We start from the raw sequence: 27,101 nt of genomic DNA, 5'->3' as shown, positions 1-27,101 counted from the left end.
AGGCTGGACCTAAACCCACGCCTTTCTGCTGCTGCTAGAGCGGGATCTAAAAACTACAGGAAACAGCATGGCCACATGCAAATCAGTGGCAAGCATGGTGAGATAGCCAGCTGCTGTCCAGGCAGCCTACTCTGCCTCAGAGGAGACAAAACACGACCAAAACCTCCTTAATTCCCAGCAGAGGCTGGGGACAGATCAGGCAGAGAAAGCAGAGCGCTGGCAGACACAGCTCCAGCCTCCTCCCTGGCCTGCCTGCAGCTTCAAAGGCCTAAATCAAAGCAGCAGGAGGAACTCGAATGCTTGGAAATCTTCAGTTTGGACTTGTTTTAACAATGGTGTCAGTGAATGAATAAATAAATAAATAAGTACCCAAATGACCTCTCTTATCTAGCCAAATGTGGCCAAAAAAAGCATGTTTGTTTTCATTCAAATTCCCTAAAGGCAATGTAGGGTTTTCTGAGAATGCCTGAAGTCCAACAAAACACTCAAATTTCTGTGCATTTTTATTCTTTGACAGAAAAACTACATTTTTAGGGAGGGCAAGGTCTGCTTTGCTTTCATTCAAAATCTGAGAGAGATCTTTCCAACCAAACTTATCAAATTTATCAGCTTCCACCCATGTTACTTCACCATCTTTCCAACATTTTTGATGTTCACTTTCACTCAAGCTTGGTTGTTGTATTTCCTTGAGGTGTTACAAGCAAAATCAGTGGGGGAAGGATGAAGTATATTTGTAGTTCCTAAAATATTCCAAACATGCAAAGTGTCTTTTAGGAAGCATGGATGATCTGAGCCTCTTTTCTGGTTGTAAAATGTTACAACAACAGGGCAAACAACTGAACAATGACATCAAGATATTGATAGCCCTTGCTGCAAAATCCCATCCCTCCCTTTAGCCCCAGATGTTAGGAGCTGCATTGCTTTGAACTGTTATTACCCATTCCTCCCACCCAATCCTCTGAGAAGATAAAAATCAAGGTCTGGGCTGCTGAGTCAGATTACAAACACCCAAATAAGACATTTACTCAGACACAGTTGTTTTTGGTCCCTGCTCCACTGAAACTCTGTGTCATGGGGCTTGTAGGAGGCTCCTTTAATTTCTTTCAGAGAAATGAGTTGCTGAGAACTAGAAGCCACACGCAGTGAGGAAAAAAAAAATCAAGAAATATGTTTATTTTGTGAAGGCAAATTTCTAAACTTCTGGTCAGAAGCTGGTTCTCCTTGATATAAGATCCTGAGTAACTGAGTAGACAACCCTGTAGAAATATAACAGCCTGAAAGGTAAAGCACCAGCCTGAAAATTGTGAAATGTAAGCTTTTTGGAAAAGCATTGCCATGTATGAATAACCTGTGACATCTTGGGTTACAGCTGTGACCCTCAGTTTTCCCTGAAAACTGATAACCAACGTGGTCTGGTTCTCCCTACAAAAAAAACCCCAAAAAATGAAAAAAAAGAAAAAACCCCAAAAAATGAAAAAAAGAAAAAACCAAACCAAACCAAACCAATCCAAATTAAACCAAACCCAAAAAAACAACAAAAAACCCCCACCAAAACAACAACAACAACAACAAAACACCCCTCTGTAGTAAGAGGTATTATGGGAATTATTTTAGGAATCAGAATTTTTGAAGTGACCAGAATCATCAGCCCCCTGAGAGAAACTCTTCTCTTTTTGTTGCACGAAAAAGTACAATTTCCCACTCTGGGGTGATCTTAACCTTCAGGTCGTTACAGCTGAAGACACCCCGACAAAATTTAGTTTTTCCATTTCTCTTGGGTTACTTCAAGGCTCCTTTTTAGTTTCAGTTTATATTTCCTGTCTTGCTGCCCTTTCATTTTTAGGGTTTCAGATTTAAACAAAAAAACAAAAGCAGCAGTGACTCAAAATCTTTTTGTGTTTCCCTCATTTTGACTAGAAATCAGAACAGACCAAATAAAATGAATGATATCACTCTGGGGTTCAAAGTGCTTTGTAGATTTAACTCTTTTCTCACAGAGGATGGTGTGTGCTGTCATATCCTTTATTCGAAGGGAAGGAGATCAAAACAGAGGAAGTTTAACTTTCATTTAAAGCACAAAACCCATGTTTCCAATTCCTTGGCTTGCATGCTGGATACACCTGGGTTTTGAGGTCCAAAACTCTTTGGAATAAGAACCCCAAACCTTCATGCGAAAATGAAGTGGCACATGTGCTGAAAATATTCATGATTAAATAAAACCAAACCTCCCTTCCTCAAAACAGAAGGGATAAATTTCCCTTTTAGAGGTGAACAGGGGCTCGTGGCTGAGAACCATGGTCCTTGCTGCAAGACACTTTTTTGTTGGAAGACATAGTTTTGTGTTGGTCACAAATGTGCTGGCCTCTTAACATCCCCAAAACAAACAAACAATGACAAGTTTTTAACTGAATTTGATTGACTTCTCATCCTCTTCCTTGTTTTTTTTTTGTTTTTTTTGTTTTTTTCCTGGCAGGGTTACAAATGAAGGATCAGCTCTTTAGAGACTGCAGCCAAAGCTGTTAAATCTCCCTTGCTCCCTGCGCTGTGAGGAGTGCAGAGGATGAGTGCTCACATCTTTCTCCTAATTTCAGCACCTGGGAATTATTTCCCTTATCCTGCAATTTTGACCTCTTTTCCTTTCAGTGCCACTCGCAGTTAGAAAGCAGAAATCCAGTCCCAGGGGAATATATGGGATGTTTTACATCCCAGAACAACACTTCAACACTTTGTTTTGGGACTGCAAAAGGAGGCAAGACAATCACCTGCTTGAGTGAGCTCTTTGGACGAGGCAAACAAGTGTCACTTTGTTCTCCCTTGTGCAACCCAGGCACAGACTGAGGGGGGTAAGGGAAGGTCAAGACAGACCCGGGATTTAAAGGCAGGAGGATGGTTTGATGACTGAATGAGTCAGGGGCTTCACTTTCAGCTCATGCTGACACAGGGCATTATGCAGAGAGAGAGGCACAGAAGCATGGAATCTTTTAGGCAGGAGAATACTCCAAAATCATGGAGTCCAACCATTCCCCCCGCACTGCCAAGGGCACCACTGACCCATGTCCCCAAATGCCACATCAATGTGGCTTTTAAATCCCTCATGGGGTGATGATACAGCCTTTTGGTGAAGAGAAATGTTTAATATTCAATCTAAGCATCCCCTGGCACAGTGGAAAGCTATTTCTCCTCCTCCTGTCCCTGTTCCCTGGGAGCGCAGCCCGACCCCCCCGGCTGTCCCCTCCTGTCAGGAGCTGTGCAGAGCCACAAGGGCCCCCCTGAGCCTCCTTTGCTCCAGGCTCAGCCCCTGCCCAGCTCCCTCAGCCTCTCCTGGGGCTCCAGCCCCTTCCCAGCTCCGTTCCCTGCCCTGGACACACTCTCTGTTAGTGCCTCAGTTTCCCCACAGTAAGGTGTTGACTGTGCTGCTTGATTCCCATCACAGGCCTCCTGAATCAAGGCAAAGATCTGCAGTGCTGAGCAACCAGCACACCAGCTGCTTCATAGCCACAGCCAGGAAAAGAATAATCCCTTGCCTTGCTCCAGCATCAGGAATATTGCCCCAACCCTGTGAACTGCTTTCCAGGAGCAACTGTGGTGCAAGGCCAGCAGAATGGAACCCTGGCAGCCCTCAGCATGCCTCACTGGAAGCTGATCCACAAAGCCAGGCAAGTTTTCCTTCCTTTTGCTCAACAATAAAGCTTTGGAGCTGTTGATAAATGCTGAAGCCTTAACCAAGCTCATATTGACTATTAGGAATCTCCTGACTGCCTCTTGGGCATCTTTAAGGAGCACATGAGATTCCAAGAGACCAAATGCAACACAACTTGCTGGCCACAAACTGGGTACACTCCTGCCAAAACTTTCCTCTGCTGCAGTTATGGCATGCTTCAGAAAACATTTTATAAGTCAGCCTCCCAGCTTTATGACAAGAGCATTTAGAAGGGAACGTAAACTTTTCTGACCCTCATGCTGCTTTTTGGCTTGAGGAACTGTTTCTTTTTACATCTTTCTTCCCCTACTCCCTGACTCCTTAACTAAGACCATATTTCTAAGAAAGAAGGAAATTGCATTAATTGAAACCCTCTCAGTACATTATCAGCTTTCGAAGGAGCATTTGGGGAAGGGAAAAGCAGAGGGCTTAAGGCAGAGGGCATTTGCAGGATTAAATGACCCCTTGAAGGAAGATGTCAGGGTGTGAAAGGCCAGTGAACTGCTTTTGGTGACATCAACCTGGAATTTCCTCCTCACAAGTGCCACCAGAGCTTCCCACTCACATCCAAGAGCAAGCAAGGAATGCCAGAGGGGTGCCCAAGGCAGAAATCAGTGCAGTCAACCTGTGATGCACCAGCAAAACACAATTTCTCTCTCTTCACTTCCACGATGACTGTAACAGTCCTGTCCAGGCACAAGGCCACCACGCATTACACAGGCTTGAAACACAGCTGAGTATTATCCGCGTTACAAGCAAATAAAATCAAGGGTTGAGTAGTTGTCATGTTTTGTCAATATATCATCAAATCTCATTAATTTTCTGTCCAGCAGATGAGAGATGGATCCTCACAACATCTGGATTTTTCATGGTAGCACCTCCATGCTATAAGCTAGACTTCCAAAGAAAGGTTTGATGGGGCTTGGGCCAACCTGGTCAGATGGAAAATGTCCCTGACCATAGCAGGGGCTCAGAACAAGATGATCTTGAAGGTTTGTTCCAACTCAAACCTTTCTACAATTCAATGAAAGAAAGACTTCTGTAGCTGCAAAAACATCAAGAACTAGTCGAATTCTGCTTATGAGACATGTCAAGTTCAGAGGGGCCGCATTTTGGCTCTGCAGTTGCATGGCAAAAATGACCAAGCAAAAGGTAAGCCTCAGACTCCAGGAATTTCCGCAAGAGTAAACACAAAGCTTTTGGAAACCTTTAGTGGGAATAGTGTTTTTATTAAAGTCCTCCCATGCTTCCCTCCCTGGCTGGCTGACTTTCCCTGTCTTGATCTGCAGCCTGCCTGAATACCACCCAAAATATTTTCTCAATTAGAGGAGAAAACAGGAATTTGCCACTTGTCTGCCTCTATTCTGCTGCCTGTCAGCATTCAGCAAATATTTCAATCGTAGCCCTTTGCATGCTGCTAGCCCTGCTCATTTAACCTTTGGCCCTTCCCTAGGCTAATCCATCGGCCTTTACCTTCAAACCTTTACAGCCAGGGGCTGACTGCAGGATGGGCCGGCAGAGAGGGGAGGATGAAAGGGGTGTTGTGAGTGATAAGTCATGCCAGATTCCATTGCAGTTTAGGGAGGGTGAGCAGAGAGGATGGAAATTTCTGACCGCGGTCCTCAAAGAATTCAACTGCCAGCAGTTGAGATTTGCGCTTCCACATCCGGGGGACGGTGAGGAAAATGAAAAATTTTTAAGGGGGGAAAAAAAAAAGGGGAAGGAAAACCTCCATCATCTCAGCTCTTCTTCACGTGGCTGGCAGCATCCTGAGGCAGGTACCTAATTGCCCGTGGAGCCTTTGCTCTGCTGCCTCGCCCGCTCTCCTCCCCGCCACACGTGTTGCTGAGATTAGTAGCTAACAGTTCCGCTGTCAAAAGCGCATGTGATGAAAATAATGCCCAGAGTGCTGCCTGTCAGCCTCAGAAATGTCTGCTCAGCCTTGATGGTGCAGGACCCCAAAATCTCTGCCCACCTGGCCTCCCGCTCAGCCGAGCATCCCCTGTGGCTCTCCAGGGGCCGTGCCCAGCCGCCTGCTCGATGAGAAATCGCTGACCCTTCCATCACATGGACTCTTTAATTGTTCACATCGGTATTTTGTTTCTCTCTACTGTAGACAGTTTGCTGTCAGTTATCTGTCCTTCATATGTAATTAATTGTCCTGTCTCCTGGCTCATTAGAAACAAGCTCCTCTCCTCCCCTTCCCCCACTCCCCCGGCCAAGTCACAGTGTGCATTATTTAGGTTAAATCATGTTTAAGTAACTACATAAATAGTAGGTCGAGTTTGCCTTTTGTCTAGGCTGAGACTGTTGCTTGGCTCCCTTCTCAAAGCGCCAGACCAGGAAAGCCCTCATCCCTGGAAGCTCTGGAAGGGAAATACTCACTGGGCAGAGCAGCCGTGCCACCCCAGGAGCAGAGGAAGGTCCTCTGAGCAGAAGGCTCCTCCAGTAGGTAACAAAAAGGCGTTGCCAAACTTTAATAAGGCAGGCACAAAAGTCAGCACTGCAGAACAAAAATCCTGCCAAGGGGATGTTCATCATCCAGCAAGAGATAATGAGTGAGAGGAAGGTGAAGATGGTTTGCTTTTTTTATTTTATTTTTTCCCCTCCAGAGCTTATTGCAGCCAACAAAATGCAGCTCAAGGGACATCACTTCACACTTAATGGGTCACCCACTACCACCTTGTAACTACAGCACTGAAACTCAAGTGCTGCAACGCACATGAAAGACTTCTGAGTGTTCATTCAATTAAGAACAAAATGAGAGCTTATGAAGTGGATTCCCTCAGTGCACCAGTTACAAAAAAAAAAAAAAAAAAAAAAAAAAAAAAAGATTGAGGATGTGGGTATACAGGTTCAATCAATCTAAAAACCAAGATGAATCATCACCTTGAACTCAAACACAACCTGCACTGAACTGTGTTTTAGTGTTACAGTAGTAAAAGTGAAACCTGTAAAGTTCATTTGCTTATTTTTCTGGGCCAAAGCTTTATGTCCTTGTAAACCATTTTCCTGTGCCAAAGTACTGCTAATATTACCTTATGCAAAGACTTGAGGATTTAAAGATCTGCTTCTATCTGGGAATAACCACTGACAGAACGAGCATGATAATGCTTGTTTCCTCGAGATTTCCAGCTTAGCTTAAGAGATTTAATCATCTGGAGGAGCTTCGGGTGAATCACCTGAACTTTCGGATACCAAGTGCAGCCAAGACCTCCCATCCTCCTTGTGTGTGCACATCCCGGCTGATAGACCTGGGCTAGCCAAGTGCTTTAACTGATTGGAGCAGGCTCAGCTTTGCTAGATTGCCTGCACAAAGGTTGTGAAGGGCTTCTGTGAAGACTTCCACATGAAAAGCGCTGCAGACATTTCCAGCGCTGTTATTCAAAACTAAATTACTGCTCAGGGAAACTGTTTATACCAGCAATGTGAGGCAATGAAGTTCTCTCTTGCTACCACAATCTGGGCACTGATGGCAGAACAAAAGCTTTCCAGGCTGCCTGAGACCAAGGAATCTGACCAGTGACGTGGGAAGACCACCACAAAGAGCCAGGGGCTGGTTCAGTTTATCTACAGCTGGTCCTCTCCTCCACAGGGGTTTAGAAAGGATGGGGGTCACTAAAGTTGTTTTATCAGAGACCTTCAATCTAAACTTGCTGCCTGGGCTTAACACAGCTGCTGGTCTGCCAGGGATATGTGCTGCTGTTGAGCTGAACCCCACAAAATGGCAGTCTGGCTTCCCAGCTCGCTCTGCTAACCCTGCTTGTACTGCTTCAGGACACAGTCCTCCCAACGCTTTGTCTGATTTTAGGCAGACAAAAATATAAACTAGCCACAGCGTGGCTCATCAGGAACACACCCAGCTTTTAGGTGATGTTGTATGATTAATAATATATGCTTTAAAAAAAAATAAAAATGTTCTCAAGAAGAAAAGGGGAAAGGAAGGAAGAAAGAAAAACATGCATGAGTGGGGGAAGGGGGAAAAAGGACAACAATCTGAGACTTTCAATGGGAATGTCCAAAAATAACACAAACAGGATCTCCCTGCCATCTGCTTCGATCCTCTCTGAATGGCTTTCAAAGCAAAAAGCCTTGCCAAAACCTGACAAACAAAGCACTGAGCATCACTTTTAAAGGAATACCAATACTGTGTTCTCTCTTCCCCCCTTTTTGCTTCATAGACGCACACCTTCCACACCCCTCCAGCTGCTAAATAAATGACACTATGCAAAAAAATTTGCTTCGGTTACGAAGCTGAATAAACAAGAAATAATTTTGCAAGTGGTCCCATATGTCTCTGCTTCTCTGCTTACAATGGACACTAATAAGATTTGCCATAACTAATTCTTTCTTTCACACCACTACCCTATTCTCTAACTTCAAAAAAAAAAAAATTAAATTCTGCATATCCCATGTGCATTTTTCTGCAACTTTCACACAGTTGAAACACAAGGGTTTCAATGGCAAAGCCCACCCTTCACAGTGCAGACATTTTCAACTTAGTTTAGGTCTTTCAATGAGGCTTAAATGTGAGTTTTACTTCAGCCTAAAATGAACAGAGGAACTTGTTTTGTTTGATTTTCTATTCTCATTTAAAAAAAGAGATGTCTAACAGGGTTGATGGGAAACAAGGAGGCACAGGAGAGCTGCACTCTTAACACCAAAGGCAGTGTGTTAGTGCACATGAAGTAGAAAATCTTGACTCCAAAAGCAATGTGCTAGCACATATAAAACAGAAACAAAATTCATTGGCGGCAAAACCCAGCCACTCTCCTATTTTCCCTTCAGCCAGCTGAGCAAATCAAACTTCTTTAACTTCTTTTCCATTGCTTTTTTTTCTTGTTTTTTTGGGGTTTTTTTGTTTGTTTGTGGTTTTTTTTTTTTTTTTTTTTTTGCTCAGTTGGTAAGTTTTTTGTTTGTTTGTTTTTTGTTATTGGTTGGGCTTCTTCCAAGATTCTCATCTCGCCTGACAAACTTGAGAAGCAAACACAAAACGCTTAAATCCACACTTCTTCCATGCACTTTGTCCCCTCTGCTCCCGGGATATTTTTATGCACCAGGAGCACACCTTCGCCAGCACCGATCATCCTTTCTTCTTGCTTTTCTCTCTCTCTCAAAAAAAAAAAAAAAAAAAAAAGAAAAAAAAAAAGAAAAAAAAAAAGAAAAAAAAATCTAAGGCCTAAATTACTTGAACAAACAAAGGCGATTTCCCTCCCTCTCTCCCCCGCGGCCGCCTCCCCCCTCAGAGCCGGGCCTGCCCCTCTTCCCCCGGCACACAAATGGCCTCACACCAGACGGGATGGAGGGAGGGCTCCCAATTACACCTCTTTATTAACGAGGGGCCGCGGAGGGGAAGGCAGGGCAGCGGCGTGGGGTGCAGGCCGTGTCTGCCGGCTCCTTCCTGTCCCCCAAACCCAGGAGCAGAGGTCACGATAATCTGCTGGGGAGCGGCGGAGTTTGGGCCCACCTGCCGCCCATGGTGGGTGGGCATGGCTGTCCCTGCCCGCAGCGGCACATCTGGGAAAGGGTGGCAGGAAAAGCCCCTCCAACAGCCCTTCAAGGCAAGAAACAACAGGGGAGCCCTGTTGTTTTTTGCAGCCTGTGGACAAGGAGACCTGGGGCATGGTGGTGGGAATCACTGACTTAGCCAGGAGCAGGGTCCTGGCTGCAGTGGTGTGATGCCTTCTCCAGTGGCCCCGGGTGATACACCTCTGTCTGCCTCAATTTTCTGCTTCAAAAAAGAGCTGAAAACCTTTTCTCTTTTCTACCAGTAGAGGTGACATGGTCTAATGTTGCCTCTGCCCTTGGCAAGGGTTTCCAGCCCAAATCATTCTGTGATCTATAACAGTTACAGGGCACTGCCTTGATTTTTCTGTAAGTACCATCCATCATATAAGTCCCTGTTCCCCGTCTTTGTGCTGATTCATTTTCATGTTCTACTAGAAAATATAGGAAGATGTTTTTTGATGGTCAAAATCAAAACCGTTTCTTTCTCTCCCGCTTCAGCCCCAGGGCACCTTTTGCATTCACCCATCAATGCTGTGGTCTCACACCTGATGGTAAATGCACTGGGCCCCTTGGGCCTCTTATTTACCCATCAGACCCTCTCCAGCACTGCCTGCATGGCTGTCTCCATCTGGCAGAGCCCAAATCCTCCTTTCTCCTTACCTCACTGTTTAAATTCCTCTCCCACTGGGCTGCTGGCTTTTCCTTGGGAACAAAGCACAGACCCCTTGAGCAAACACTTCTCCCCATCTGTGTCCAACAGCTATGACAAAAACAGCTCCCCTTACTCCTAAAGCTCTCCACAGTTTTCCCCCAGACCTCATAACACGCTTGTCCTTTCTGACTCCCACCCTGCTCTCAAAACTGTATTTGGTCACTTTGTCCAGACTTTGGGCTTATTTATTGACAGACCTTCGTGCTACCTGTGGTGCTTGTTGAGTCTCTTTGGTGTCAACCTGCATCTGTTTTCACACAAGTGGCAAGTCTGCGGGCAGGCAGTCAAGATGTAGAGAGAAAAGGGGGCTATAAGGGGAGCATAAAGCGTTGCTACTTTTTCTAACCAGGGATTAACACATGGTTTTTAAACAAGGGGACTCCCTTCCCAGCTGACAGCAGCAGCTGCAGCTTCTGACTTGCTCGCAGAGTGGCAGGGAATCGAATCAAAGAGAAAAGAAGAAAGAGGACAACCCTTCCTTGGGGAGCAGGAAACACAATACAAGCTATTCTAAAATCCCTGAAAATACTGGCTTGGTTTTAGGTCAGGCTCTCCTTCCTCCTTCTGTCCTGTGTGCCCCCACCCCCTCACACGCACCCCATTCAACAAAGGGAAATTGGTATTTTTCAAAATTCTTATGAAAGCCAACCCGGCAGATGGTTCTTTCCATGCCGGGGAGGAACAAAAAGAAAAACCTGCCAGGATACACATCACTGAGATGTGACAAAGATGGGCATGGTGGCTGGCCTTTGACCCAGAGATTTCATGGGCCTATTAAGCCATGTGGCCAAGATGGACTGAGTCGACTTCTATCTCCAGCACACAGCTGCTGTACCCCATGGGCTCGTGCTGAGTATATTAGATTAAGTGAGGTCAGATCGACTGAAAAGAGACAAGGTTTCCATCTCCCACCTTTTCACTACCTAAGGACAATCCTCAACACCAGCATCTAAACAAGTCAAAGCATAATTCAGTGGCCAAAGTAATGTATAGATTGTAAAAGACTTATTTAGAGAGTAATTTGCAGCAGTCCTACTTTACCAAAGTCTTGCATATATATCAGTGATATGAACTCCAGCAAATGCAGAAAGCCAACAATAAATCACTGCCAGCCCTTCTATCACACTCAAATGCCTCAGGTTGAACTGTGTATCACAAGCTGCCCTCCTTTTTCTTTAGAACATCCTCTAGATAACACGAACAGCCAAACTGCAGCCCAGAGCTCCTCATCCCAAAGACCCAGGCCAGATCCTAGGTTGAAGCATGGCTTGGTAATGCACCACAGCTGCCAGCCACAGCACAGGGAGCAGAAAGGACATGCTGCCCTCCCTCAGAGCCGCCCTGTTCTGTCACAGATTCCCAAGGAGCATGCTGGCAGTCTCTGGCCCCCAGTGACTAAGTGCAGCTCCTGCCCACGCCCAGAGCTGATGGCCTAAGGACAGATCAATCCCTCCCCATCACCCTCTCCTCATTTTTTCCTGTGATGTCTGTGCTGTAGTCGCAGAAACAAATAGGCTTTCCCATGCTACCCCCCCTCCAATTTCAAATCAGGAATATAATTACAAGTGATGCAATGGAATTAAGACCAAAGAGAGAAAAGACTGGAGGGTATTTGTCCTGCTGATTACATAAATTATTGAAGAAAAATATCCCATGGAAAGCAAGAAGCTGTCTTTGAGAAGAGAACTTTTTACCAGCTGTGTGCTGGTGGACACAATGTCAGAAAATGGACAGGACAAATTAATTATCACCATCCAACGTGCACACAGCACAGGATATAAGAACCAGAATACCTTGTAAATCCAACAGCGTCAGTTCCCAGTGGAAGATGCAATAAAGAAGTGCCTTCAAGCTCCCTGTTAATGCAGATTAGACAGGTGACTAATGTGGGGACTGTCCCTGCAGCTGAATGGACTTTGGTGGGAGGCAGAAATGAGGGCTGATCTAGACCCTATGAGTGCTGCTGCTCCCCAGTATGTCTGCCTCAGGTATACTTTTCTTAGTCTTAAGGGTGACCTTTCATCAAATTACCCACCTGGGAGTACAGCAGGTAAAGTTTTGGTGAAGCCACCCAGGCTGGCACAATGTTCTACTGAGGAGCAGGGGACACTAGTGATTATTTAGTAATCTCAGTGTAAGCTCTCCCTCGGAGGTATGAGGAAGCTGTTTCCTACACATCCTCCTGGGAAATGTTTGCCAACCACCGATGGTTACAGAAGTGCCTTCTCGCAGAAGCACCAGCTGGGGAAGCAGTGACTCGCCCTGCAGTGAGGCCAGGGTGTGATCCTGGTGACTCACTGGAGTCCCCTGCTCGGCCCTCTCCTTGTCACCAGCATGGAGAGAGAGGGGAGCTGTGTCCTCTGGCTCATTTGTTTGTGCCACCACATTCCTTTGGAAATCGAGAGCATTGGGCAAGGCAGAATTACCCACCAATCCCCTCAGGGCTGATTCTCATCTTTCAGCCATGTGGAGGGAGAGCAGCTCTCATGAAGTTAGGATGCTGCAAAGTGCTGGAATTCCTCAATGAACCACCCAGGTTTATAGTGGTAGAGTTTTTGTAACACCCAATGTCGATAAAAAGATACCGTCTCTCTGTAAACCTTGCCACCCAAGTGAACGACAGCCATGAGAAACTGATGAGAAGATAATGAGTCCTCCAGCAGATATTCCTCATTCAACTCTTACCACATTTTAGAGTTTACAGACCAGAAGGGATTATTAAGGGCATCTAGGTCAACTGATTGCATGCTGGCCCCAAAACTCCACCCCCTGATTTCTGCATCCAGCCCCAGCTCTTCCCTGAGATAAGTTTTATTTTTAAGTGAGCAGTAAAGATGCAGAGAGTTAACTATTTTGAAAAGAATTTATCTGTTTAAATGACAGCTAGAAGAGGACTGGTTTTCTAGAAGGGCTCTGCATTCCATGTTTGGAGATCAGGCCACCCCTGGGAGACTCAACTGTGTCATGGTTAAGTAACCACAGCTCAGTGAAAAAGGTTTGAGCATTAACCCGACCTGTGACAGGTTCCTTGAGTGAGTCACTTAATCTCATTGCTCTGTTTCACATTCTGTACTAAGAGACAAGATGGTTCCATTTATCCTCCTCACTACAGAATTTGTGAAATTCTTGAGGGGAGACAGGCTCTCCTGCTGCCTTCCTTTGTACAGGACCTGCCAACAGCAGACACGGATGCACAGCAGCAGCGTGGGACACTAGCACCTTAAAACCCCATTTTGTTCAGCTGTGGTTGACTGTCTATCTTGAATGACCATGTCCTCATCTGCAGCTAACCTGTTTTGGCCACAGTCCAAGCCAGATCTCAGGTACACAATCCCATTTGCAACCTGTAGTAAGACAGCTTAGCCCTCATGCTGTTCTTTTCACTGCTAGCCCACAGCTCCAAGAAAAAAAGAAAAATAAGAAGAAGATATTTGGACTGATACTACTCTGCCCAGTCTGAAGACATAGAGTTTGCAGTCCATGTGAAAAGCAGTGTCATGCTACTGGTACACACACCATGGCTTGAGAATCCCTTTCCTCACAGCAACCACCTGCAACTCAGAGTCCAAATATAACCACAGTGTAGAAATAGCACCTTATGTCTTGAAATGAAGAAGCCAACAGCCACGGGTCTAACTTGTGTTAGAGGTCATGGCAAGAAGTGGAAAATAACGCTCTTACGAAAACACAGCTAACTGGACTTGTCCTCGAAGGTCACATCTGAAATTGAATCATTTTAAGGTCCAAGAAAAGTCTCAGCATTAAAAAAGCAAAACAATTATTGTTTATTCTGGATATTTTTAGACCAGTTTCCTAAGGAAACAAGGCTAACATGGTCACACGGTGTTTTTGTATACGTGAATGCACACACAAAGTCCTTGCCTGACTGCACAATCCTCTCTCCTCAGTGCTTTTTGAATATTTTGTCCAGTGTTGATCGAATGGGATGCAAAATCACAATCTTCGGGATACAGCATGCTAACATATTTTGTTCAAATTGTTCTCTGGCCAGAAGAAAGGGAACTCTGAGAGGCTCCCAAAAAGGGCTTAGTTGAAAAGTTCATTCATCACTAGACACCAGAGAAGTCACATAGGAGGAAAGTGGCCAGAAAGTCTCTGTTATCTTAAAAAAAGCAAAAGAAAAGACAAGCTGAGGGCACCAGGTAAAGACAAACTTTCCTTCAACTGAGCTAAGATGGGTCCATCTCTCAGTCCCACTGTCTGGGCAGAGAATGGGGCCAGCAAGGAACCCATCTGGGAATGAAGCATGGGAAGAATCAGACCTGGCCTGAGGGGCTAGCTGTGTCTGCGTTGTGTGTGTGTGTATTTGTGTGAAAAAGGAAGTCAAGATGAAAAGTCTGTAAGTAAATCAGAAGGTGTCTGTGGTCAGACATGCCTGGCAGGGGAGAAGAGGAAGCACTGCAGGCAAAAGTTGGTGCTGGAAAAACACAATCATGTATGTGAAGGATTGACACCCCAAAATCTCTGTGAATGAAAACACATCCAGTTTGCAGCCAGCACATCACATCTCCATCTCTGTTAGCCTGGAGGCCACAGTGCTTTTGAAACAGCACCAATTTGGCCAAGGCTTTGCACCCTGTCCTCCTGTATGACACCTGTAGTTTGGTGAGTGGGGCTAAGGACCTCCACCTGGACCCCCAGCTTCCTGCACTTGTCCCAGTTGCTTCCTTGCAGCATCTCCTCAATCCCAACACCAGGTCTGTGGATATTTTGTCATGGTTGGAAGAGAAAGACACAGCACAAGTAAACAAGGAAATGTCACAGAAGGCCATCGAAACTCAGCTGTGGGAGGGAGAGACTGCTGCAAAACAAAACCTGTCCTCAACACAGACAGCCTCCCCAAGCCCTGGTCATATGGCAGCTAATCAAGTACACCAAGTCTTCCTTGTTTGGCACTCTGTGTTCAGCAGAAAAAGCCAGCTTACATTTCCTCAGCCCATCCCTTCACTGACAATGTTTGCTTCTTTAGCACCCACTTGACTAGTTGGAAAAAAAAAAAAAAAGCACAATTCTTTGGGAGCAGACAGAACTAAGGGATGGGCATCAGCTGGCTCAGGCAGAGCACCGAGCTGGAAAAGACTCTCTGCATTATTCCTGTCACAAGATATCCAGATATCCAGGACATGATGCAAGACAGACACTTCTCCAGCAAGCTGTGGAGAAGAAGGAGGGGTTAAAAATGGGATCAGCCCTCCACCTCTTCATGGAGAGGCTTTGAACCACCTTCAGATGGGACCAGCCTCCTCCAGATGGCTATGTGGGGGATCAAGATGACTCAGCTCCCAGTGTGTCAGCACCTCAGGTGCCTTCATGGACCAGGATGAACCTAAGTTGTCCTCACCTCCTGGAAAAACTGGTTTCTTAAATGAAGAAATAATTTTTTTTCAAAAACACAAACCAAAAAAGGCCCCACCATTCATTCTTGCTCTTTTTTTTGCGGTGAGCCCAAGATACCTGAGGTGGGAGACCACCAAACTGCAGCTGTTTCATTTGTGCCTTCAACAATGTGGTAGAAAGAAAAGCTAGCCTGAAGGGCACTTGGGATGACTATCAAAGAGCTGAGTTTGTGTATCTTTGCACCCATGCACTTGTGTAGAAAGAGTAAAAATGCCAGGAGCCTTGTGCCTGTTAGAGCAGCTCTGCATTGATCTCTCAGCTGCTCAGGAGCCAGTTTCACCTTGGAGGCAGCTGGGAGAACACTGCTCCACTGTGCTGGCACTTCTGGGGCTCTGTAATTGTGCCATAGCCTGGGAAGAGGCTGAGCTCTGCTCTGCTCGTGTGAGCTCCAGGTAGCCACCACAAGCATCACGCAGAGCTGCTTAAAGGCTTTGCAAAGAAATTACAAGGACTAAACCAGCAAGAAACAAGTCCAAGCTGAAGGGACTGTGGATGTTCCACCCTTTGGGGAGGGGGGGAGAGGGAGGGGAAGAAAAATAAGCTGTAAATCAAACCCCACCACTTCAAGCAGGTACGAATAACCCGCAAGTGCCTTCTTTTCCTCACTAGGCCAAGCACTTACATCAACCCCCTGGGCCACGTTTGGGATCGCAACAGGAAGAGCTGACTCAGATGACATCTTGCACAGGGATGCCCCTAGCAAAGAGGGATAAGCATGCACGGTGAGCAATTGGATGATCATGCACACAAATCACCGGGGAGATGAGTCCAGCACAGAGGTAATGCAGCAAGAGCTGCGGATGCAGACGAGAACCTGGAGGGAAAGTGCAATGTGCAGTCATCAATAAAAAGAAGGGGGAAGGAGAGGAGGGGGAGCGCTTGTGATCCTCTGTGGAAAAAGAGGGCGGGCAATGATGCCTTTTTGCTGGTGCTAAAATCACGAGCCAGACACAGTGAGGTGATAAAAAGGAGTTACCTTTACCAGGATCCTTAGGTGCACAATTTGACAGGTGGAAAATGCCAAAGATGGACCCGTAGCATAACACATACATAATTTTTATATGTTTAGCAAATTGGCAATCTGACAGAAATCCCCACTTAGTGAGAGGTGGGGATCACCTCAATTGGTGGGGAGGTAATTCCTTCCCAGTTCAACCTTCTTTCAATTCTCTCTCTTTTAGATAGGAACTTTACTTTATGAAAATGTGGCTCAGACAGCTAGTTTCAACCTTGGCTTCCCCAGGAATGTAACCTTGTACCCCCAGCTTGGAGCTGATAGGGAATTCGGTTAATCGTTCTGTCTAATAGGGTAGGTAAAATGCTAGCTATAAGTACTTTGATAGGCTACAGAGCTACAAATATATGTGTAAAGAATATAGAAATATAATAAAGGAATATAAATGAAAAAAAAGGCAAAAATCAATTTGGCATCAGCAATGGTGAGAGCTCATGAATGAGAGAGTCTTCAATGAAAGGTGAATCACCAGAAAAAGTTACATATGTGGGGCAGTGAAAAGGAAGACTGTGAATTGAATTTCAAGGGGGAAAGTGTTAGAACTGCTTCCTGCAGAGAAATGGCAAACACCTACAAAAACTCAAAGACAAAAAAACCAACATTGCTAGAAAATCCAGAGGTAGAGTTTCCTCTGACTACACACAAGGAAGCTTTACTTCCAATTGACTTGCTGCTGTGCTTATCTCTCAGCAGTAAAATGCATTCACCCATCCCAAGCTCTCAAAAAACTCTAGTGCAGTAATAATTACAAAACCACAAGCTTACATCCTCTGAAGGACATTATGTGTATGATGAAAGCTGCAAGGAACCTTTGTCAGGCTGTGCCTAAAGAAAGAAGGGATGGAAAATGAAGTGCTTACAGATATAAGGGAATAGGAAAAAAAAAACCCAAAAAACAAATGCAGGGAAGGGAGAAAAAAAGGAAACAAAACAAAAGCAGAGAAATAACTGTTCATCTGGGACTTGTTAAATGCTACATGGCAGGCAGGGAATGCTGATAGGTTGCCTCATTGCATTTGGTACCACACTTTTCAATATTCCTGACTGATAACATGTTTCCTTATCTGAAGGAAAAAGCACCTTTAGTGTTGCTGAGGTGGCTGACTCGAACAACCCTAGTGCAGGTGAGAGAGCAGCAGCTGCTGGGCTTGCCAGCCTGCCAGCAGGACAAACTCTGGACTCCTGGCTTTTTTCTTCCCTCCCTCCCTCCTTCTCCAATCAGACTAAATGAAATGGAGCTATTTGTGGGTTTAGAAGTGGCAACAGTTCAGCCCACTCCATCCCCGGGTGCCAAAGGGTTGAAACAAGAGATATGTGCACAAGTATTCTTACAGAACATTTGTGCACTTTCCAACTGCCACACAAGCAGCCAAAGAAACAGCTCAAGCTGTGATTCAACTTCTGAGCAGCCCCAGGAAAAGAGGTAGGAAACTACCCCTACTCTTTTTTTTTTAAGTAAGGGAAGCTGATGTGAAACTTGGCATGGTCTGGACTTAAAAGAAACCCCAAAAGTTGTTGCATTGCAACCAGGCATTCAAGCCAGCAGAGCAGAGGTTCCCAACGCTGGTATTCTCTCATCCCCTGCCTCCCTCCCCACTCCAGGGCATCAGCAACTGCACCCAGCAAGATCCTCTCCTGAATTCCCTCCCCTCCCATTCAGGATCGCATAACATCCCTGGGGCGATTGCTCACACGGAAAAGCAACATGAGGAAAGTATTTAATGCATGTTTATGTCTTTTAATATAGTGTAGCAGCTGGAATCAAAGGCAAAAACCCTGGGCCTCAGCACATGAGCATCGTGGCTCTCCACAGAGTCCCCTTCTAATCACTGCTGCTCTCTGGACCACAGCTTTAGAAATCAAGCACTAACCCCTATTGCCTAATTAGCAGAGCAGTGTAAAGCTTAGAAACAGGCATATCTTCTTCCTCCCTAAGTGGCCACTGAATAAATGCTATATCCCCAGTTCACAGTCCCTTTTTACATTGCTGGCATTACCAGTCCTTTGTGTACCCACATGCTGTTACTTAAATTGCTTCCATGTTTTCATTACTTGCTCTCTGTGCTGTGTGTATTGAAACTCCTGCAAGAATGCTGAAGTGGTATTTCAAAGCACTGGGGACTGCTGGAGATGTAGCTGGAAATATTATGCAACAAGCTTAAGGGGATTTTTCAAGTCCTGATAGAGTTTGCACTTCCTCAGGGGAAAAATAAATTTGGGTGCTACTCCATGATGTGCAGGACAACCACTCCCGCGCACCAGAGGCACAAGAATGGCACTTGCAGCTCAGTCTGTGTGTATTCTCTGCATCCACAAGCAAGGTGGTAAACCCAAATAATGCTCCTATGTGCAAGGGAAATGTGTACATTGGGCCAAACTCTCCTGGCAAAAATCCATAAAGGACAGTGGATTGATGCCAGCTGAAGGTCTGTCCCGCTCTTTAAATGTGTTGTTCCCTCCTTCTGCTGCCAGGAGCTGCTTTTCTGGAGCTTGTGCTGATTAAAGCAACAGGCAATCAAAACAGCCTAGCGCTGAAATTTCAAAACCGCCAAAACCATTTAAATGTGACAAATCGCTTTTTTTTTTTCCCGCACAACCATTGCTGCAGCTCTCAATGGTTCTGCAAGTAAATGCAGAGGGTTCCTACATGCTCTGCTCTTCCAGGGAAACACACAGATAGACCAGAGAGCTACATATCCATGCAAATTTCAGCTTGCTGTTTTCTCCTGGTTATCTTCCCCCCTAAAATTTCTGTACCCACCACAAGATAGATATCGGCCATAGAAGAAATCACTCTGCCAGCACGAGAACTTTTCTCCCCCTCTCTCCCAGCCTCCCTTTCTGCAGTGCCTTTGATCCCCCCATTGATGCGAGGGGTTCACAGCCTGATCCTGGAACCCCGCGAGCCGAGGGGCGGCCGTGTGTGCAGTCCCCCGCGCTGCAGGGACTCAGGTTATTCCCCATCCTGGTGATGCGGGCTGCTGGTCTCCAGGCGTCAGGCACACCCCTCGAGATCACAGCGCCGGGGTCTTCCAGACCCCTGCCAGGGACATCTCTGGCGCAGCTGCGGCTCAGCAGCTGCCGCGCGGCAGCCGTTGGGTGTTATGCTAATGGTGCACCGGGGCAGCAGCCTTCTCCCCATCTGCTCACAGCACCCACCTGCTGGGTGCTGAGGTTTTTTTTTTTTGTTTGTTTTAATGGCCAGATTAGACCAGTGTTGACCCAAAGCGCTCCCAGCTTGAGAACAGGGTGTGTGTGAGCAGGGCCCCAGCCAGCTCGGACCTCGCAGCGCAGGTGCAAGCTGGATGCAGCCGTGCCTGAGCCGTGGTCTGTTTCTTTCAAACTCCTTATCCTCCTGCAATAAAGTCATCACCCTGAGCATAACCATGCTACGAGGTGTTTTTTTTAAACTATTGTTCCCACTGGATTTGTTTGGTTTTTGTTTGGGCATTTTCTTGTGCATAACTTCCTTATGCTTAGTTTTATTTATTCAACCTTTTGGATGACCACACAGAAAAGAACACACCTTCCATGACCATCAGACTGGGTGATGCTTAAAAATGAGGGCTCTGATTCTGTGCAGTCATATTCTCCACCCCATGCACGGTAAGTAGGGGTTTGCTGTTCTTTTTTTCCCCTCTGCATTGCCAAGGAAGGATTGCTTGTGACATCTTTGCTGTCACTGAGCATAGTCTCATAAAACTGCTGTTTCCCCTGAGACCGCTACAAACATTCAGGGAGGACAGGAAAGTGGAAATTAGACATTGCTTGGTGCTAAGAAGGCAGCTCATCCTTTTCAAAAAGTGGGAAAATCTCAAAGTGTTATAGGGCCAAATCTCTGCTGTGTTAAAAAGAGCTACCTCTTTCATGCCCATTGACTACATCATTTAAAAGATTAAGAGAAAAAAAAAATCCCCTTGAATTGTTTTTTTTTAGTTTGTTTTCAAGTTCTGCTTGTAAGAAGAGTACTCCAAAAGTGAGTGATGGGCTCTGCCTTGAATCAATGGGAAATATCAATGCTCAAAAAAGTAATTTTGAGTCATGACAATTTTGGTGTACGTCTGTCTGCCAAGGAGGATTTCTCCAGGAAGAGGTGGAGAAGAATTTCTCCAGGCAATTAGTCTCCTCAAGACTTCACATAGCCCTTTGAGCGCCCATCACATGTGTAAGGTGTGGGAGAAGAAGGATCAAAGCAGGATGAGCAGGAAAAGCAAGCCATGATCCAACAGCTAATGAGAGGGTGCCTAAATCCCAGATCAATTTGTCCAGCTTTTGGAGACACTTGTGCATCTTTTATCAAATCTGGGTTATGTCTGAACTCACCATGCAACCTAAGGAGGCAGAGGTGAAGTATTTTTGCTATGACCTGACCAAACATACTTGGCTAATGCTTAGGACAGAAAATATCACTTATCCAATAAATTGTGTCCCCAGCAGTGCTGCTTAATACACTCAAACTAAATTTGGTCTATGTACTAAGTGTAGGCGACACTACAGAAAAATCAAGCCAACATCAAATCAAAAGGCTGCTCCTGAAAACAGCTCATATGAAGAAAGGAATTTCTTTCTTTTCTCATCCTTGAATAAGTGAAAAAATAAAAAAAAAGTTCAATTTTTACCCAGACTTAAAGTACCAAAAATTTCTCTGCAGAAGGATATTTCAAGAAAATGATATGCATCTGGAAGAAAATGAGACTTATAATGGAAGTATTTTCTGTAGCATAACTATAGTGCTACTCACACAATGCTGTAATCAAGAATAATGGAGCCCATCACCCAGAATACAGGAATGAATTCAATTGTTCACCATGCACATACCTCTATTTTAAAAATGCAGTTGAATGCCTTAACTGCCAAAAGGCTTGAGCATTAGTGCTCAGGCATAAAGCAGTTTAGAAGTGGGCTCCTTCATTTCTCACTCATGTAATCATTAATCTCAAAACTCAATTACATACAAAAATAGAAGAAGCCTGGTTGAACTTTTGATCTCTTCTGAATTGGTTCATCTGAAGGATAGTTCAAGATCATTCCCCATGCATACGTGGCAGTGCAGGATGATACTTGCCCTGTGCTGCTCCAAGGCCAAGGCTATGCCTTGGACACAAATTGTTTGAGAGGATCCATTCCTTCCCTCTCCCTCTGCTTCTGTAATTATGTAAAAGAATGGGACCTACCTTCTTTTTGGAGTGTGATCTGTCCTCCTCTTTAGTTGTTTTGCTATTTTTCCCAGTTCTGGAAAGTTTCTGCTCCCCAGACTGCTTGATGGTGATTTTTATCTCGGGAGGGCAAATGTAGTTCTCCAAGTTCTTTGGGGGCTTCTTCGCTCTCTTGGTGGTCTGGATCTTTAGTTTTAAACTCCCCTCCGTGAAGTTAGCCTCCTTGATGGAAAACTCCTGCTCCTCCAGGCCATCTCCCGCCACCCATTTCTCGCTGTCCGCATTGGAAGTGGAATCCACGTCTCTCCCGGAACCCAGCTCGTCCTCTTCCTCAGGCTCCAGCCTCTCGCTGCTCACCGGGATCCCTTTCCCCGCTCCCGACGAAGACAGCATCGTCTCCCCTGCGCAGCCCGAGACTGGCGAGGCCTTCGTGGAGGTGACGGCAGCTGGCAGAAAGTCTGCCTCGCCTCCCCTTTGCCGGGAGCTGCTCAAAGTCTCTCTGGGCTCCATGGCAGTATCGCAACGCCCTGGGGTTTGGTTGGAGGGAAGGGGAGCACGGAAGGGGACGAGGGAAGCAAGGGCGGATACGATCCCAGGGAGCGAATGGCAACTGTCCACCAAATTCAATGTCCCGGTCACCCAGAGGCTGTGAGATGCTCAGAAGAGACCAGATGTGCCACTGTGAAAAGAAAGGGGAAAAAAAAAAAAAAAAAGTGGAAGTTAGCACATGCACACACATACCAAATCAGTGTGGAGATGTTTGAAACAGGGCACAGGGCACGCTCAGGCTTCCCTTGCAACTTCTCAAGGGTTTTCCTTGGAGATAGTGGGAACCAAGGCTCACCAGCATTTCTGAGGGTTGGAACTGACATCACAAAGCAATGAACAATTGCCATATCTATTGTTAAATTAATGACAATGGGTATAAATTAAAAAAAAAAACCAAACCAAACACCCAAAGTGTTGTCTCAATGCAAACATCTTCAACTCGACTTATGCAATAAATGAGAGGACAGACAGCTCTCCACACCCATGAACCTCCTCATTACCTCAACATGCTCACTGTCACAGGGTTTCCAGCAGGGGAAAAAAGTAAACTCAGATACTTGCCTTGGGTTAAACAATAACCCAGTGATCAGAGCACAGAAAACATGGTGCTGCCCTCTGAATCAGCAGCAGAGTTTCAAACTCTCTGTTTCCTCACTTCCCAGGTGAGAGAGACATGCCCTTGGCTGCCAGCTATTCTAAGGGTAATCCTGCTTTGGATGAGCAATTCATTAGAGAGCAACTGCAGCCCAAGATGCTCTATGGGATACTGGAATTGCAGGAGGATCCACCTGGGCTTCTTTCAGGGCATGTCAGTGTCCCAAGCACTGAGGTGCATGGACAAAAGCTAAACTCAAGGTTTTCCAGAGTTCTTCATGCCCTCATTCCACTGTTTTGTGGAAGAGTCTTGGGCTGGATGATGCACAGACTGTGCTCTCAACCTTGCAAATTTTTAGAACATCAGAGATGGAATCGTTTGAGATGGAAACACTCCTGCTTGGTACCTTACAAAGCCTCAGTTAAAGGGAGAAGCTGTGGATGTTCAGTTGAGGCAAAAGTTCTATCACCCAAGGAATTCTTGTTATTAGTAATGCTTGTGGGGTGTTTTTAAAGGCATAGAGGTGCTTTCATGCACCCTCCCTAAAACTGCCCTATTGCCACTCCACACACACCCCTCATGGTGAGCCAATTTCGGCCACAAAATTAGTAAAAGAACCCACAAAAAAGTGTAAGTCTACCAAATTAGTGGAGAGAAATAAATATATTTTCTGGTACTTTAGGAGAAACGACGAGTAACACTTCTGGCAAATGGAGAAGGAAACAGGAAGGCGCTGCCAGGAGTAGATGCTGGGAGCTCAGACTGGCTCTTTCAGGAGTAGCTCGCTGCTAGATTAGCTCAGCTACACTTGACCAACTGCCATCAAGATCTGAGCACAGCCAGGGATTTCCCGGGTCATTCTTGGCAGCGATGTGCCACAGAGAAAAAAAAAAAAAATGAAAATTACCTTGCTGCCTATCACCAAATCAGAACAAGAGTGCCAGTGTACACGGCTGTAAAGCACAGCTCACCTGGAAGAAACAGATGTCCTTGTACCACTGGCTTCTTTTTGCTTTCTAAAGGTGCCTTGCAGGGGCTTGAAATTCAACAAGAAGTAATGAAAAGTACCTTTTATTAATTATAGATACACATTTTCACTGGAGCGTGGCCGTCTGTCACTTTTCTGACTTGGGCATGTGTGGCTACTAGTGGAAAGTCCTAAGTGTCCTATAGCTCCATGAAATCACTTGGGGACCAGGTCTCAGCCGACACAAATTCAAATAAAGTTCCCATAAATAGCACAAGCTGACAGCCCAAGCAGAAAGAAAAAAAAAAAGAAGAAGAAAAAAAACCCCACACTTGGATTTGCCATCTGGCCTTAGGGATGGTTTCTGTAGTTCACAGGAGATAGAAAGGCACCACGAAAACATTTATACTTGAGTTGCACATCTCCAGGCAATAGTGGAGAGACTCATTTCCCAGAGCTGATCCTCCAGTGAGATGATCTGGAGGAACTGACAGCTCCGAGGTCTCAAGCATGCCTGCCCTGACTCACCGTGTGGTCAGCCAGTCCCTCCAGTTCACCTCTGGGAAACAAGGATCGCACTTACATCCCTCAAACCCATTGCAGAGTGGGTTAGTTAATGCCCTTGCAAAGTGCCATGCATTTTGAACCCAAACCATGTGGTAGTTGCTAATTACTAACACAATTAGTACATGAAAGCCACCCCGGTTGCAAGGCGCTGCTCCACCTAATTGACTGACTTTGCACTTTGCCTCTCCTTGTGCTCGTGGAGGTGATGGGAGTCAGAGACACCTTCCAATCAAGGAAAAGAAAAAAAAAAAAAGTCTTATTTATCTGCCGTTCTACATTGTTAATCTACGCGGAGAGGGACACAGTGTACACACTCTCCTGGGCTGCAACACAAACACAAGGTGGTAAAAGCTCGGCGGTGCTGCATTCCAGGGAGTTACCGCTCTGGTATGCACGCATGTACAATGGGCACTGTGTGCCGGCCTCCGCCCACGGGCTTTTAACCTCCCTCGCTGCTGGCTGCCGAGAGCAGGCTCTGGAGCAGCTCAGCAGGATGAGCCCGCGGCCACCAAGGGTGCAGGGAAGGGACAGCTGGAATTGCCTTTGTGAGCCAGCCCTCCTGGGACCCTCACCTGCACGGGAGCTTCAGTGCAGCTCCTGGACAGGAAGAGTCATTCAGGGTTTGAGCCATTGGGTAATGTTTTAGGGAGCGTGAATAAAAAGCCAGGTTTCTGGTTGTGGGACCCAAACGCTGGGTCGTAATGTCCAAGTGCTCATCACTGCTTGGCCGTGTGCCTCCAGCTCAGCATAAACAAGCAACCAATAAATAAAGCCGTAGCATTGCACCCATGTCAGATGAATTAATGCCAAATCCACCTTAAAACCCAACTTAAAAATATTGGCCTCCTGTTCTGCCAAGAGTCTGCAGATGATATCACCAGACCCACAGGTAGCAACAAATAACCCTGCACTCAAGTGCTGCACCCAGAATTAACTGGGTCATTGTTCTAGATATCTCCTTACTCTCCTTCAGGGTTAATAGTTAAATGACTCGGGTGCAGGGACATCATACTCGTCTTTCTAGTTTGGGCAGGCTACCTGTGCTTTGACTAATTAGAAACCTCACTTCAGGCCTCTGAATGTGTAACCTCTGCTGGAAGCCTCCCCTCTCCTGAGTGCCTGTGAGCAGAATCACAGAATGGTTTGTGTTGGAGGGGACTCTAAAGCTCCTATCATTTCACCCCCCTGCTGTGGGCTGGGCCACCTTCCACTATCCCAGGTTGCTCCAAGCCCCATCCAACCTGGCCTTGAACACTTCCAGGGATGGGGCAGCCATCAGCCAGGGCTTTACCACCCTCACAGGGAAGAATTTCTTCCCAACATCCAATTTAAACCAACTCTCTGTTGGTTTAAAGCCATTCCTTCTTGTCCTGTTGCTGGAAGAGCTCTATTTCTATTTTAAATACCCAGGACATGGGGTATGTCTGAACTTCTAAGTGCTGACCCAAGCTGTCCTTCCAGGCCTCCAGTGCTCACCAGCATCAAGTCCTGTTCAATAAGCAGCTACAGAGGCATTTTACCATCCAAATTAAGCTCACTGAGGAAAGTGTTACTGCTAGCAGGCTTCCTGCAGTCAAGTTAAATTTGAGGAGGATAATTCACAGGTGAATGACAATAAATTTCACAGAAGTTGGCATTAGCTCTTAATTAGGGAAAGATTCACACTTCCTCTGATAAGTACTGAGAAATAATCAAACGCCTGCTTGCTCAGCCTTGTTACCAGTGCTCAAGTTTCTTATCAGCTCCTCTGGGCACCTCAAACACTCTTATCGAGGCAAAGACCTTCAAGTGCAAAACCCCCATTTGGGTCATACTGGATGTCTCCTATTAGGGGTTCTGAATATGCTCCCTTCTTCTGCCTCAGGCAGCCTGGTGCTTGTGAGTATTCAGATGCCCCAGCTATAAGGTGATTAAAGTGAAGTTTTGCAGAGGACAAAAACAGAGGTGAGAGCCAATAGGAGGGAGGGAAAATCCACCCGCTTGGGGTTCTCTGTGCAATAAAAGTGGACATAATACTTGTCACAGCTTTTGCCTTAAGCTTGGACTCAGTGATCTTGGAGGTGGTTCTATGATTGTGTGATTCTAAGTGGGACAGCAACCACATTAGGAGCAAGCAAACACTGTTTTGACACAGGCAAGCAGGGCAGGCTCAGCTGCCCAGGGTTTCTGCAGTTCCTCTGAACTGCTCAAGCACTAGGAACACCAGCAGGGAAGTGGGAGCAATGTTAAGAGGTGCTGTCCAAATTCCTTCTACACTAATACCACTGTAACTGCTGAGACTGCTTTAATTTCATTCATAAAATCCAAAGTGAATGGGTGAAAAAGAAAAAAAGTCTGTTAACAGGTTCAAGTCAGTGGAAACTAAAGCACAAGTCTGAGGCTTATGGGGGATGCAAAGGGGAGGTCACAACTTTTCAAACTCTGTGCCTATCAGGTTGCCTTTGGATCTTCCATTCTTCCATTGGACATTGCATTAAATCCCTAATCTCTGCAAAATATCAGGAATCACGGAACCTTCTTTACATTCCATCCTCCTAAAACCATTCACCACAAAGCACTGGAGACTATGCAGCAGTGTTTAATGATGAGATTTCACCTTTCACTCCAAAGACTCCCAGGTTGCTTCCATGGTCATGGATGACACTTTGGAAATGCAGCTGCCTCTGGGCCAGAAGCCAGTGGACAACCCATGTTGCAGCCAAGGGCAAGTTTTGGTCAGAAACCTGCTTTTATGAGCAGTGTCTGTGAAAATTCATAATTTGTCATGGGTCTTAAAAACCCAACATCCCGGCGTGTGACAAGCTGTACTCAACCCAGTTAACCCATACTGGAGTACAAAAATGGCCCCAGCCTCTTCCTTCCTTATTGTTTTGCAAAAAGAAATTGGAATTTCATGCTTGGTTGTGGTCTCTGT

General features: G+C 45.8%; 1 protein-coding gene across 3 annotated transcripts in view; it reads right to left on the bottom strand.

The window, feature by feature from the left end:
• Positions 1-27,101, bottom strand: part of SETBP1 (SET binding protein 1) — a 269,604-nt gene that overhangs the window by 231,049 nt on the left and 11,454 nt on the right. For all 3 annotated transcript variants that reach the window (XM_054283286.1, XM_054283288.1, XM_054283289.1), the window contains exon 2: positions 21,528-22,188. In XM_054283286.1, the coding sequence (XP_054139261.1) occupies positions 21,528-22,019 (492 nt within the window). In that variant the 5' untranslated portion in view covers positions 22,020-22,188. The remainder of the gene's footprint in view (positions 1-21,527; positions 22,189-27,101) is intronic.

Source organism: Melozone crissalis, unplaced genomic scaffold (genome assembly GCF_028551555.1).
Source record: "Melozone crissalis strain CALT ecotype California unplaced genomic scaffold, PUWL_Pcris_2 ptg000036l_1, whole genome shotgun sequence".
NCBI lineage: Eukaryota > Metazoa > Chordata > Aves > Passeriformes > Passerellidae > Melozone > Melozone crissalis.
This window is presented reverse-complemented; position numbering and strand designations above follow the sequence as displayed.